The following is a 15,010-nucleotide window of genomic DNA, read 5'->3' on the forward strand; positions in this document are numbered from 1 at the left end:
TTTTTTTTTTTTTTTTTTTTTTTTTTTTTGAAAACACAAGGCAAAGCCAGCTGGAAGTCAGGCCAGGTTGGTTAGAATAAGCTTTCTCAGAGTGGCTTTCCTCTGCTGCTCACAAGCCATGTAATTCTTTGAATTTTAGCCTTCATAATGATTCAGATTCAAGAAGTGTTTTTAAAGGTCATATCCAAACAGGAGTATCAGCAAATATATATATATATATATATATGTGTGTGTGTATATATATATATATATATATATACACACACACACACACACACACACAGGAATAATCAACTGCACACACACAGGTATAGTATGTTCAGGTAAACAGTTCTTCAGAAAAGCACTGGTAGACTTAAAGTCAAATTCAACTTGTAAATCAATATGTCTCCTGCAAAATGCAGACAACAAACTGAGATGTATAAACAAAAGCACAGCTTGCAGGACAGATGAAGTAACACTCCTACCATCCATGCATCAATAAAGCTCAACTTCAATAATATGACTAATTTGGGGCAACAAGCTATGAAGAACAGAGATCATGTACACATACTTCAGAGGAGAACAAGACCAGATGAAAGTCTAAATAACATGAGTTAAGAGCAGAGAAAGATTTGATGTTATTTAGCCTTTTTTTAAAAAAAAAGAGTACTGAGAAATATAACAGTCTGCAAGTTGGTTTTAAGGATGGCTGCATTGAAAAAGAGAACACTAAATTTGGGTGGGATACATAAAACAAGCACCCAAAGCAACTCCGCTGAAAAAACACCAATTGCTTTGCTACAACAACTTTTCTTCCTTTCCTTGTGAAACTCTTCACCAGCAGCTTAGTACCCCCTTCACCTCCAAGTTAGATATTTCATCATGTAACACTGATGACTGACACCCGGAAAAACCTTCTCATGCTAAGGACTGCAGTTGGCTTGGCATGCTGTGAAACTTCCAGCACTGGAGATAGTTTGTCTAACCAGTTCTTAAAGCCACTTGTCAGGAATAGCACAAGCACAGCTGAATTTGCCTGGGGAGAAGGAAGAAAAGGAAATAAAACTAGGTCTAGTGAGATTGCTTGCAGCCCTGTTTTTCAGAAAGTTCTAAGCAGTTGTACAGAATTTGAGGAAAAGGTGATGGCTAAATGACAAGTCAGTAACTGCTGTTTTAGAGATAATGCTTTATTACACAGGGAAAAACTGCACTGTGCTTTTGTTCACACAGCAAGTATTTTCTTGGTGGATACAATGAGGATAAATTTGTGCAACACAGTATCTTGTTTTAAAGTTTCCTAGTATGTGCTGAATCCTCAAGTATTTAAATACTTCATACTCACCAAGAATATAAACTCCATTTTTGTGGAAGATGCTTAATATACTACAGCTTGTTTTAAATCAAAAGATTTAAATTCTCAGCTTTCAAAAAAGGTTTTTAAAAAGGTAGAAAATAATTTTATAACAGACAATGAAGGTGCTTACACCCCACTGTAAAAAAAACTACTTGCTTTCATAAGTGGTATATATTTTACATAATTTTATTTTTCATTAATCTGATGAAAACTAGCTTGACTTTCTAGAAATAGGCAAATTTGATCATTTGCACTATGCATATACTGTAGCATTATTTACTGTAATTACTTCCTAAATATACAAGAATATTTTGTCCAAGGCAAGTTACCAATTGACAAAAGCAACAGGTTCACCTGTTATACCATATACTGCAAACTATTAATGACTCAATATAATCTGTTGCTTCTGACACTTCAAAAAAACCCCAAATATTTAATACCATTATAAAACTGATAGAAGAACAATGTGCTGTAGGTCCACCAACAAGAGCTCAATTAATTCTTCTCGTATGACCCGAGACACTCATCACTGCACAGGAAATAGACAGTTTAAGCAACTCTTATATAAACAGGTAGCATGCAGCCCTGCCTCCAAAATAATTAGGTTACATCTCACTGTCTACTTCCAATCAGCTCCAGAAGGGGTGGCTACACATTCAGACTACCAACCTGACTTACCAGTCGGTGTACTACTGAGCTAAATGGCTGACAGTAGTTACCGCCACCACACTTTGCCATTAAGTTACAGAACATCAAAAAAAAATTGAAATCTCAGTGGGGAGATTCAGATCTGATCTTCTGCACACTACACAGCATTCCCTTAAGTCTCAAACTCTGTTCTGAATACTTCTGAACTCTGGTTTTATATCATGTGCTAAGAAAGCTACAGGACTGACAAATGCAGAAAATCAAAAATGCAAACTTAAAACCCAAGTCTGTGTAATTAATTTTATATAAACTATTAATGGAGTCTTCTTCAAGGAGATAGAAAAAAAACTGTGTCTGTTGCTTGTATCTCCTCACTCCTCTTTCACTCTCCTGATGCACATAGGGAGAAGAGTCACATTTTGAGTAACTCCCAACTTGCAAGCGTAGTAACTGCTACATTTCACAATGTTAACATCTACGGTCCCCTCTTACACAGGCATTACAAAGAATCATACCAGTAGCCATCTGTTTAGAGAAAGAAAGCATGCACATAAATGAAGCAGAACTCAGAAAAAATACTAACACTTAAAAAAGATACATTCTTTGGAAAGACATTTGGGTCAACAGCAATATTTACCAGATACTAGCTTTAATCAACCTGTGGTTTGAGCTAGCATTCTTTTTTTTTTTTTTTTCCCCCCCCTGTACCTGCTTATATCATAGACCCACATAACAAGCTTACCTGCAACATTGCTATGCAAGATCTTTATTTACCAACTCTAGCACAATCTCAAGACAACACAACAAAAACTTGCTTCAGTATACTGTCAACAAACAAGAGCCTCACTAGCTGTCCCACAACAGACTCCCCCATACCCTGTAACGGGTACCAGCACCCTGGCACAGCCACAGTGCTACACACCAGCTCTAAGCTGAAAGCCAGCAGTAACAAAGCCCATTGTAAGCTTCTGCACTCCACTGCAAAGCCTGAATGCAATTATTATAATTTTGATGGATGAAGGAAGCATACATGTAAAAATGTTTTTAAAAAAGTAGGATTTCCTCTTGGAACAGGCTAAATTCCATCTCAGTTCAGGCATTATGTAGGACTGTCAATAAAGCACTGCTTTTCACCTGCCCAAAGCCTCCCCACTTTCCTTCTTTGGCTGAGCTACTCTAAGCCCTAATACAAGTCCTGAAAACAGTACTGAGTGGAAAAAAATTTTTAACCAGGAATATCCCCATATTGGAACAGGAGAGCAAAGAGAATTTGACCCTACAGAAGAATGCAACTTGCATGAGAAATAATATATGGCAAAGTAAAATAGGATGGAGAACCAGAATTAATTAAAAAAATATATCCAGGACTTTGAAAAAAAAATCACGTTAAAAGGAGAATTGCACAAGTTGTTTATGGTATGGTCATGAAACACTGGCTTACTAACCATGACCTCTGAGATACATATAGATAGATATAAATATGCAGACAATTTAAGAGATTGAAGAGTAGTACACTGGCCAATTTTAGTATTTCACAAATGAAAACTTGTGACTTTGTGTCTTCTCACTCCCCATGACCACTGAAAAGTTAAAATCTCAGAATCGCCTTTGCCAAAGAATTCTGAAAAGTATAGTGTTCACAGCCGGTAGAACAATTCAGCTGTCTGATACCTAAAAGCAACAACTTAAGTGTTACAACAATGAAACTGTTCTTCACAGCAAAATCCAACTGAAAGAGCCAAAAATTATGAAGCTAGTACACTTAATGCACTTTCAAAGTATATAAGTTAATTTGACTAAGATAGGATTAGACGACTTTTTCTAATCTAGAAGACTACTAGATTAGAAAAAAAAATATTTAAATCATGCAAAACCTCGGAGAAATGTAATATTAATAATTCAATTACATGCACCAAATTCAGACGGTTTATCCAACTTACACCAAAGCACAACACATCTATAAATTTCACATACCATATACTCCTTCCCACTCTGAATCTTTAGATGAAGAAAGAAAATGAGAAAGTCACTGTAATATGCCAGTAACTCAAAAGGCAAACATTTTTCAGTTAACAAGACAGTGGTGATTTTAGTAGTACAGCTGTGATATATAAAGAAGTGTCCAGAATGAAGCCTAGTTGAATTTTTTTAATGAAAACTGTTTCTCTTATTTGATCCATATACTACACCAATGAAACCAAGTATTTCAGATCAGATCAAATTAGGGTGAAAAGTCTTTTGTGGGTTTAAATAAAAAGCCAGTCAAGAGTTGGACTAAGACTTTTGCCATGTTGAAGACAGCTAACTTCAAATTTGATATTGCTACATTTTTACAAAAAAGCTCCACCTTTGCTCAAACACCAGCAATCCTCCCAGATTCCTCCCAATAAAGGCATTTTTTTTAATTCAAGAACACCAATACAGATCTACAAACATATTTATTAACATTCCACATTAACATCGGCATTCCACAAGAAGAGAGCTGCAGCCACTAAATTGACAAACATGAATCACCCCTCTTCTGCAGCCCTCAACTTCTATGGTTTTAAGTGGAACTTGGATAACCCTTCAGATGCTAAGCTTCTAATGCCCACCTCCATTTAAATCACATTACTCATCAATCCTAAGAAAAGAAACACCAGGTTCACACATAAACCTTATTGATCATAAACAACACAATCAAAGAATTTATCTAGCCCAGTATCTGACACTTTCCAAGGGGTGTCTCCCACACAGGATGAGAGCAAGCCATGCACCTTTGGAACTGATCTTTTAGACCACAGCTCACTCACCAGTAGCACTTGATCACAAAGTCTATTTTGTCACATTCAAGCCTTCTAATGTTCTATTTTAATAAAGAAAAAAAAAAACAACCTCGCTGTTGTTAATGAATGGGTTTGGTCACACACACACACACAAAAAAAACAAACAGGTTTGGTAGACAACTCTGCAAGAGAGTGAATCTAGAGAGATACATACATACACTGGAAAGCATTCACTTTTACAATTGCTGAATCTCACTGTATCCTTTCAGTTTATCCTAAAGCAGGCAGATTTTATCTGGGGCCATTCATATTTTGACCTGTGTTCTGTATTTCCACTAAGTAGGTGATTACTTCCACGTTTTGCCTTCCCCAGTTTCAGAACACACAACCCATTCCCCGCGCACACACACAGCTTTCCAAAGAGCAGTATCAGGCCCTCACGCCTGAATCAGCTACTGAAATTCACCACATAAACAGACACTTGTTATTAAAACTAGATTTATCTTCCACCATTTACACTGCATTTAATCCCCCACTTTCAAACACACCAAACCATCTATGTGAGGGTCTACAGTAACCTTTAATCCTGTATTTCAACAGAAGTAATGTAAGGATGCACTACTGACATCTGTATCATTAAGCAAACTCTTGGCTGAACACGGTTCCTCTCCAAAATACCCTGATTTTCCTCACAAGTCTCTTTATAAACAATAGTAGGACTTCTGAAGAACTCACTGATAACAAAACTCCTCACTATAGTGGACACTCAACAGGAATACCAAGTGCTCCAATCTTTACCACTTTCTTCTGCACATAATTTTTGATACTTCACTGTCAAAGTGCTTCAATATTCAAGATTGAGAAGGAACATGCTCAAAAGGATGCTGGTAAGGATACAGGCACCCAAGTGATTTCCTCAAACTAAAAATCAGCTCAGTAACGTTCTACATCACTTCCCAGAAAACTCAGCAAAACCATGCTGAAACACTATGTATGAACAGGGTATTGTAACTGCACGGATTAACATTTAGACATTATATAACTTTCTGTGGAATTTCATGTTTTGGGTGCAGAATACACCAAATGGGCATCTGGGATTTTTATTTGACCACATACTTCAAACAACACCGTTCTCTAAGAAACAACCTGTACTCCAGAAAGAGGACTGTACTACAAGTCATTTTCCCTTCGTGATGCCTATAAAAGGGGGGGGACCAGTAAATGAAACAGCTTTAACCTGTCAAACTTTCCCTAACACTTTGGAGGCAAGTTTGCCCTTTTAAGAAGATGGGTTGAGGGACCCATGGAGGAACCCACAAGACAAATGAGAACTCTGCACACTAGAACCATTCATTCACAGCAGCAAAGAGCTGTCATCCTCCAGCAGTCAACTACTGTCCCTAAAAAAGAAATTTAATAGGCAACACCTTACTGAATATCCACAAAAGAACCATAATTCTTCAGAGTTGGAATATTATTTTAAGAAATCAATTAACAGTGGAGCTGAAGGTTTCTAGTGCAGATGAAACCACTGTCAGGATAATAAGAATCTGTTCAATTACAATCTCAAAAACACAAACATCTCCTAACAGTATGGTTCTCTTTCCATAGGTTATTTTACCTATAAATCCCTTCTATGCTACTAGAAGTCATACTGAAGGTATATAAAAGACCTGGTTTGTTTAGGATAACTTCCCAAAGAACTGATTCAATTCTTTTATCTTCAATTTCTGAAGATTAAAACAACTCATATTTACGACATTCACAGGACAGCAAAGTCTGTGAGTCTTCAGAAGGTAAAACTAGGGTTTTTTGTGAAATAACACAATCACTGACAGTTGTTTAAAGATAGTTGTTCATTAACAAAGCACCTGTGCTTTGCTTAAACAGATTACAGAAGGAAGAATGGTTGTCCAAACTAAAGCTAATCAGCCCAGTTTCCAGAGGGCCTAGTAGACATAAAAAAAAAATCTAACCACTGTTTGTGTGCACATGTATATGCATATACGAGTACACTTGCTGCTCTCTTAAGGGTGGTGAGGCACAACCCTCTTGCTATAAATTCTACTTAAGGCTGTCACCCTCAGCATCCAAAACCACAAAATATTTTAAGTCCTCTTGGAAACTGAATAAACAAGCTGAACTGTGAAAAAATATCCAGCACTCTTATGATGGATAAATATGATGTATAGAAACATTTTTAAGCAGTGCAGCTAATCTGCTGCGAAGTGCAGCCTCTACACTTGCATATGCAGGCTTAACCAGCTCTGAATCAAGACAGCTACTTAAAAACAAAACTCCCATGAATCTGAGAGCGCAATGATTGAAAACCACTTCTGCCTAAGTAATTTGAAGAACATCCCACCTGGCTGTAGTTGCTAGAACTTCCAGAATTAATAATCAGCATGCCCATGTGAGATCTGAGTATTAAAGGATTCACGAAGAAAGAGCAAAACTAGTTTTGCAAGTCATACTCATTAAGATCCGAACAACACAGCCACAAACCCTGCATCTGAGAAACCTTAAGAAATTTGAGACACTAAGTGCAAGACCGATTTTCCTGTAGGTTGTAAGGTAGGATCAAGTCTCCCACAGGAGAAGGGATGATCACAATGAAGGGCAAGCTAGCCTGGAAACCACAGACAAAGCCATAGCTAAACTACTTGTTCAAATAACAGTTTTTCCATCTATTTTTGCAAGCAATCCTTAATGCTGGAGACTAAAATGTGACAAAAATAACAGGAGAAATCACTTGCTTTTGCCAAACTGCAAAACAAGACAAAGTCCCAATGCTAGGCCACTTTGTTGTCATGATGGAGAAACCTAGAAGCTTAGAGAGGGTATTTTTCAGCCAAACCAGCCAGAGAAATCCAGTGAAGATATTATAACAACTCCCAGAATCACTAGCTGCTTTTTCAATCACTTTCAAATGATGACTTTTATTAATAAACTACCAGATTCTCAGGGTCTCCTTTAGGTTACACTAACAACATTTTTAGTGTTCAAATTCGCAGTGGGGAAGACAAGTACTGCTTAACTACAGAACCTTCTCAAGTGTCTTCAGTCTTTTGATCTCACACATTCATCAAGGGACATTAATTTTGTCCAGTTTTTTTTAGAGACAGAGATGAAGCCCCTAAACATAAGCACTCTTTTTTTATTTGCTCTTCTTTTCAGATTCCTTCTCTTCTGCTCATTTTCTAGATCCCTACTCAAAGCACTCTGGGAATCAAAGCATGGAAACCTCAGATTAAAAACAAATTATCTAATCCTGGAGACAAGTGGACACCTACTGCTTAGAAATCTAAAGAAAGCATTCTCACAGACAATAGAAAAAGCAGTGATACTTCCTAGATTTGTTAAAATACCTTGAAATCATTTTGAACACTGACACCCTAGGTGTAAACACATACCTCAGTGACTGACTGCCCTAGTAACACTAGACATCTACACTGGCAATTTACAGAGCTAGCAATAGGTTATAGGACACACCAGTCATCAGGGATAAGATACAAAGTGAAGCACTTTTTCAACTAAAAATAGGTTTAAAAAGGGATCAGATTATTCAAATTCTCTTAGTGTCCAGAGTATCCCAGAAACAGCCTTCCCTGCAAAATTTGGTCCTCAAGGGTTACATTAGGTTAGAATCAACTTAGGGGGACCACCTTTAATTAGGCTGCTGCAACTTGCTGCTGACAAAAGCTATGCTATGTTGTAAATTGTATTTTTTTCAAATTCAAATGCAATGAGAGCCCAAAGCCTGAGTCCCTTGCCCCCTTTGCTTCTTCAGAATGATTTTCTCCTTTAAGACTATATATAGCTTTACATCTGAACACCTGCAAAATAAATGCCATTTTATCTAGCTCTTAAGGGTGTTGAAAGCTAAAGTTTGAAGAGTGCTATTTCAGCACACTACTAGTAGTCTATGTACCCATAATGGTCAAACAGGATTTGTTTAAAAACAGGGTTTTAACATCTTTTTGACCTTGGAATTTTGAAACTGACAATTTTCAAATCCATTGCAAACACTCAAGTCACAAATCTTAAATTAAATTAGTCAAGCTTTCACTATAAAAGTAACAAATGTAACAGCACTATGTTCATGTAATCTGGTTTCAGAACATGAACCTAAATATGCATTTGCCATCGTATCTACAGAAGGGAAGAAATATTTTTGTGAAAGTCAAAACAGAGGAACAAGAATTTCAACTGTAAATTTCTGAAATAATGTATTAATAACTATATATTGACCAAAGCAGCAGAAAAAAATTGTCATTTTAGCAAGTCTACTTCCTTCCATTCTCTCCCCTTTAATCCTCCCTCTGGTAACACATGTAGTCTCATCTGGTCAATGAAATACCACTTAATTCAAATTAAGTTCTCTTTGTTTGCACAGAACAAGGGGACCAGGCAACCCTCAACACCTGTAAGAATTACAGGCTTGTTTTCCATGTTCTGCTTCCCGTTGTCCTGGTAAATTCCTGGACTTGTGATTATTTTGCTAGGGTCAAAATTTACAGGTTGACAGATCTGTGTGCAAGGTAGGTTCAGAAAAAAAAACTATACGAGGAAAGTACCTGCTGCCTCCAGTAAGGCTTCCAGTCTTGCTTGTGTTTCTGGATCCACAGTTCTCAAGTCCGCACCTTCTGCAGCACTCGATAAGAATAACTCCGACGTGGTTTTAAGTACTGGGTTATCAAGATCTTCTTGGTCCAAAATAAATGATTCAACCTGTTTGCCAAGTTAGAAAAATAATTTTACCAATTTTGAAGTTTTATACTAAATCTAAAATACTAGGAAAGACACAGAATAATTTAACTGTACTGTCATAATCATGTTTTAACTATACAAATTATAGAACACAACCGTAAAAATCATCTGGTGAACTCACTGAAAAGGTCACTGAAATCACAAAGATAAAAATTCTACATGAAAAACATTTCATTGTAAAAATTACAATTAAGATCTTGAACTACAGCAAGGGCAACTCAGATTTAATACTGAAAAAATATTAGACACCTTTGGACAGTTAACCACCAAAACTGACTGCCACAAGAGGCTGTAGCATCTTTGTCACCAGAAGTCTGTCTACCCTGTTATTAAAAAAAGCCATCTGTAATGACTCTGGTATAGCTGAACCTATCTGAGAGCCAGGGAGGCATTGAATACTGTCCCAAGATACCTTTCAGTTCTCTTTTAAAAGTAATTTCAACTAATGCAGCACAAATATTTTGTTTGAGTAGAAACACCATAGTGGACTAAACTTCAAAACCAAAACTTCTGTTTCCAAGCTGGCACTTAGTATTACCCTTCTATGAGAATGAGAACAGGTAGGTAGAAAAATTAAGCAAGCAGGTATTCCAATTAAGCAGCAATAATGCAGTCCCACCAGTGGCCCACATGATCTCCAAATACAAGCTCATGGAATTACTCAACATAACACACTGTAGTTTTATGACAGCTTGCCAGAGTAAACAAGGAGGATACCTGACTCATACTCTAATGAGAGCAGAACCACATTTCAGAATCTGTCCCAAGTTCAGACAAAATTTCCTCTATTTTCAGTAATATTTTAAGATAAACAACTTTCATAATTAGACATCTGTTCAACACTAACAGCACCTTAAATATCCCATAGAAATGAGACATGCTTGTTATACAACCCTTGCTGCCCTTTCCCACCCACTTCATGACCCAGTCTCATCTCCCTTTCTGTTTTCCCCTAATACTTCCCCCTATCTTTCTCACGCCAGTAGCAAACTATCATCATATTCAGCCCTATCACACATGACCACACAACATATCCTTATGAAAGGGATAGTTTATGTTAAAAAAAAAAAAATCCAATCAGGCCATCTGCAAATTCATTAAGTGCCCCATTGTGTGAAAAAAATGTTAAGAGGAGTCTGGACAGCTACCTAGAGCACTGCTATTCAAGAGCAACTTGTGCTAATTTCTTCCCCTTTTTGATATGTAAATGTTCTGTAACATTATCCCCCAGTGTCCAAGCCAATCCATGGGCACCCAGTGAAATGCAGTGCTAACATGGGCATCAAGGAGAGCAGTTTTTAGGAACACAGAAGATGATTTCCGCATCTCAGTAGGTATGCATCATATTGGTATCTTACAGGTATTTTACCTTGTGTGCCAAGGCACAAATATTAAAGCTAAGACAGGAGGCTGTGATTTAGAGCTTGAAGAAGCAAGATTTCTAGATTAGTCTAGACAACAGTACTAAAATAAGAGGGCTGTCACAGTGGGAAAGAGCTGAACATTAAACAAGCAGAAAATTAGTGACCTAAACCAGTAATACACATTTTTGCTAAAAACAATGAGCAAATATATACAACTCAGAGTAAAATGTATCTCGACCATAACATTCCCCTCTGCAGAACTCAAATTCCATGTTATGTCCATCTAGCCAGTTTAACGGCTCCCTGCAGGCATAATCTCTGATGCAAAACTGACTTCTGAAAAAATTCACCCTTATCTACAGGGGTTTTAATTTTCTCCACCAAGACTACACAAGGCACTTTGCCTCACCAATATGATAGAAATATTATTCCTATTGCAACAATATGTTTGGGGTGACCTGGCAACTGGCAGAAAATCCCACTGTGTGCGTAAGTGATTATTGGCTATATATATAGCTAAGAACTGCATACAAGAAATTTTATTGCATGCTAATGGACTCTTTCAATTACACCACTGAATTTAACAGCAATTCTCCCTTCTGAAGACATACCAAAAGGGATAAAAATGCTACCTACCACTGAAGCAGCTGCACTTACGAACAAATACTGCAGAAACAAACACTGCTTGCTTCTGGCAAATCCTAACTTTCAGTCTCAAAACAGCTTAACACCCAGGCAAAGGTAAGCACATCAGACTTAATCAATCTTCCAGAAGTTGTCCCACTACAAGTTTTAAAACTTCATTTTTTGACACTTTGGTAAAGATATGGACCATTTTCTCCCCAACGTGCTGCCACCCCAAGCTCACTTGTATGTATTTACAGAGCACTACCTGCAACAACACACGTCTTGAACCTAAGTCAGCATTAATTCACCATTCACAAATATCTATCAACTTGAAAGGAACTTCCTTCTTTCCCCCCAAGAGGAAGTACACTGTACTTACAGGAACCTCTAAAAAAGTCCGTCTTTTTAATATTGATTATGCAAACACCACTTACTGAAGTGAATTACAGATACAGCTTTAACCTAGGGTACAAGATGGGTCGTACTAGTACAGTCTGTTCTTTCCACCACTTTTCAACTCTTACTGCCTTTCAGCTCTTCTTTAGGTTTGCAACTGTACTTCCAGAGATCTCACACATTTAAAGCTTCGCAGAAAAATCTTGCTTCATATACAGTATTTTCATCTTCATTTTATATCACAGCAAGAAAAGGCAGCTGCTTTCATTATTTCTGCACATGTTGAGCATCAATTTTTAGGTTTTGTCTTGATTTTTAGTAAGAGCTTAATAACATACGCACAATTGAGTGTGAAAATACTGAAAATCCATATGCAAAATGTTAAAATATCTGTACCACTGCCAGTCTCCCAGAACAAGTTTCAATGCATTTTCAAGTCAGAACGTCTGACGTTTCTGTAAATCAGTGCAATTTCTCACAAAGACAAGGCTAGAGAGGATGAACAGTTAGATACCTTATCACTAACAGCAGAGTAAGATATTCCCTAATCAACAAGATGTCTCTTGTGAATGGAAGTATCCTGCAGTGAACACAATTTTTTTTTAAATTAAAAAAAAAAAAAAATCAAACTACCCCACACGTATCAAATTTTACTTTTTAAACAAACAAAAAAGACTCCATTAAAAAAACAACAAAAAAGAAAACCCAAACACATTTCATGTTAGCATTCCTGGGAGACTTAATACACTGCTCATGTGGCAAAATTTAGGCACTCTGCTCTATTCTAATCAGATCTGCAGCTAAGTGATAGAGTAACCAGTCACTGCGCTATTTCTGGATTATTTCACAAGCTGCTTTGGGCAGTTAATAAGCATCTTACTTGCTAAGGCTCATTAGGAACACATGAATTCAAGACATTATTCTAACTGCCAAAAACAATTGCAACTAGGAATAATTTCCAAGCAAAACCCAAAGCAGCTGCTGAGCTGCATGGGACCTGAGGACAGGGCGCTGAACATCAGCATACTTCACTACAACGTCGTGTTTCACCCTCATCCACAGGAATGATGGACCTTTCCTGAAGTTCTGCCAAGGACTGCAGCAGCCTCAGAGCTCTGCAGATCCAGTTACACCACTGGTTCCTCCCCCCATAGCGGCTACATTCACAGCCATTGGGACTCAACTACATCAGTATTTATATGTTAATTCCATGACTGAGTTTACCTCAGGTCAGGAGTATGTAAAGGCGACTCTGCAAGAACTAACCTCACAACTAACACTAGCAATTCTTGGAAGATAGAAAATGACATACAGGGTTAGAAACACATTTCTAATATTAATTCTAAACAGATCTTTCCTACGTTGCACTACTGGAAAAAAAAAAAAAAAAAACACAAAAAAAAAAAAAACCCACACCAAAAAAAAAAAACAAAACTTTTTCCCAGAATAGCCTGGAGCTGCTCACAAATAGCCTGTAATGACACAGGCTACAGACGATAGAAAATCTTCCTCTTGTAGCTGTATCAGCACCATTCTCTCCTCCTCCTCTTCCTCCTGCAGGCAAGGGCAGCAGCAGAGACAGCTCATTCTACCTTCTCCAATTTGTGCCAAACTAGTACTTCTAGGCAGACTATCTTTACAAAAAGTGTTAATAAGAAAGAGAAAACTCCTATTAAATCATTTCCCTGGACTTGCATTTTCCAGATACACTCTGAGCTATGAACACTTTTTTGGGGTAAAATTGCTCCTTGCTCTGTGTTTGTGGAGCTTCTTCTAATAACGAACTGAGACCTGACTGGGACTGGGACTCCTGAACTCCTATTTATTATGGAAATAAATGACTACCTTATTTTCTCTTTTGTATTAGGTAACCCTTCCTCATTATTTCTGTAACGGTTCCATTTGGACGTGTCTAAATCTGAATATATGCAGAGAGACCATGTCTTCCTTAAGGCTAATACAGGCCTGTAGATCAGGCTGGAAGTTCATGCCTATGAAGTTGAAAATATATTACCTATATTTAAACTATTTTCATTCCATAATTAAGACGACTGGACAATCCTGTGGTTTTGTCTGATAAATCCAGCATCTGACAGTTTATGCTGATAAATCCAGCATCTGACAGTTTATGCTGCCAAGGCCTTTATTACACTGAATGCCAATATCTGAATACTACTCATAATCCTGCACAAAAAGTTTTGGGGAATACTGATAGGACATCAGATACCCTAAGTTAAGACTAAAAAGGAGTCTTTATTTCAAATTTGACACCAAATCCCTTTAAATTCAACATAAAAAGAATGTCAGCTTCAAAACTATTAAAAATAATGATTCCAAGAAGAAAGTTAAGTGGAAGACTTTGTCACTGACATGGCACTCTTAGGACCTTCTTGGGACAAGTACACCACTACACCCCTGGTGTAGACTCGTCACACCAGCAAAAGGCCTGACTTTGGTTTCCTTTAAGGAGTACTTTTCAACACTGCCCACTCCCCAACCCAGCCATTTTTGCATCTACTTAAGGCACCTTCCTGGCATTACTATTTCAGTTTAGAGGAAAAACCACATAAAGTTAGAGGAAAAACCACATACAAATATGGGTATTTTCACAAAACCTTTCAGTGGGACTTCAGTATACTGCCTTTCCTTGGCACTTCAAAGCCTGAGAAAAAAAAGAAACATTTTGTGGAAGTACTTCAGAATCAGTACAGAAGAACAACATATAATCAACGTAAACAAAATTCAGACATTGATGACATAAGACCATACCCATGCTGTTAGGCTTGAACTGTAATTTCTGAAGACTGTTTCTTCAATTAAAAAAAGTTTAAGCCACTAAGATCTGTGAATCACCACTAAGATCTGTGAATCAGCCTATGGATCTTGTTCCAGTGGCAGCCCTATGGATCTTGTGATCACAAAGTATCCTAACAACCCAGGGAGTTACAGGGTGCTTGGGGACATCACCACCTCAACAGAGAAAGTAAAGTGTTTGAAGTATCATTTCCAGTCACTGCTCACCTTGTGACATGTCAGGCAGCTATAAGACACCACCAGCATGAGCTGATTGAACACATCAAAAAAGCAGAAAATGGGGGGAGGGG

General features: G+C 37.5%; 1 protein-coding gene across 1 annotated transcript in view; it reads right to left on the bottom strand.

Moving 5' to 3' along the window:
- Nucleotides 1–10,245, bottom strand: part of LOC113485430 (ankyrin repeat and KH domain-containing protein 1-like) — a 103,837-nt gene extending 93,592 nt beyond the window's left edge. The window contains exons 1-2 of the mRNA XM_026858561.1: nt 10,237–10,245; nt 9,327–9,480 (exon numbers count right to left, since the gene is read on the bottom strand). Of these exons, the coding sequence (XP_026714362.1) occupies nt 9,327–9,480; nt 10,237–10,245 (163 nt within the window). The remainder of the gene's footprint in view (nt 1–9,326; nt 9,481–10,236) is intronic.
- Nucleotides 10,246–15,010: the final 4,765 nt, after the last annotated feature.

This window comes from Athene cunicularia (assembly GCF_003259725.1).
Source record: "Athene cunicularia isolate RWA chromosome 13 unlocalized genomic scaffold, athCun1 chr13_part1, whole genome shotgun sequence".
NCBI lineage: Eukaryota > Metazoa > Chordata > Aves > Strigiformes > Strigidae > Athene > Athene cunicularia.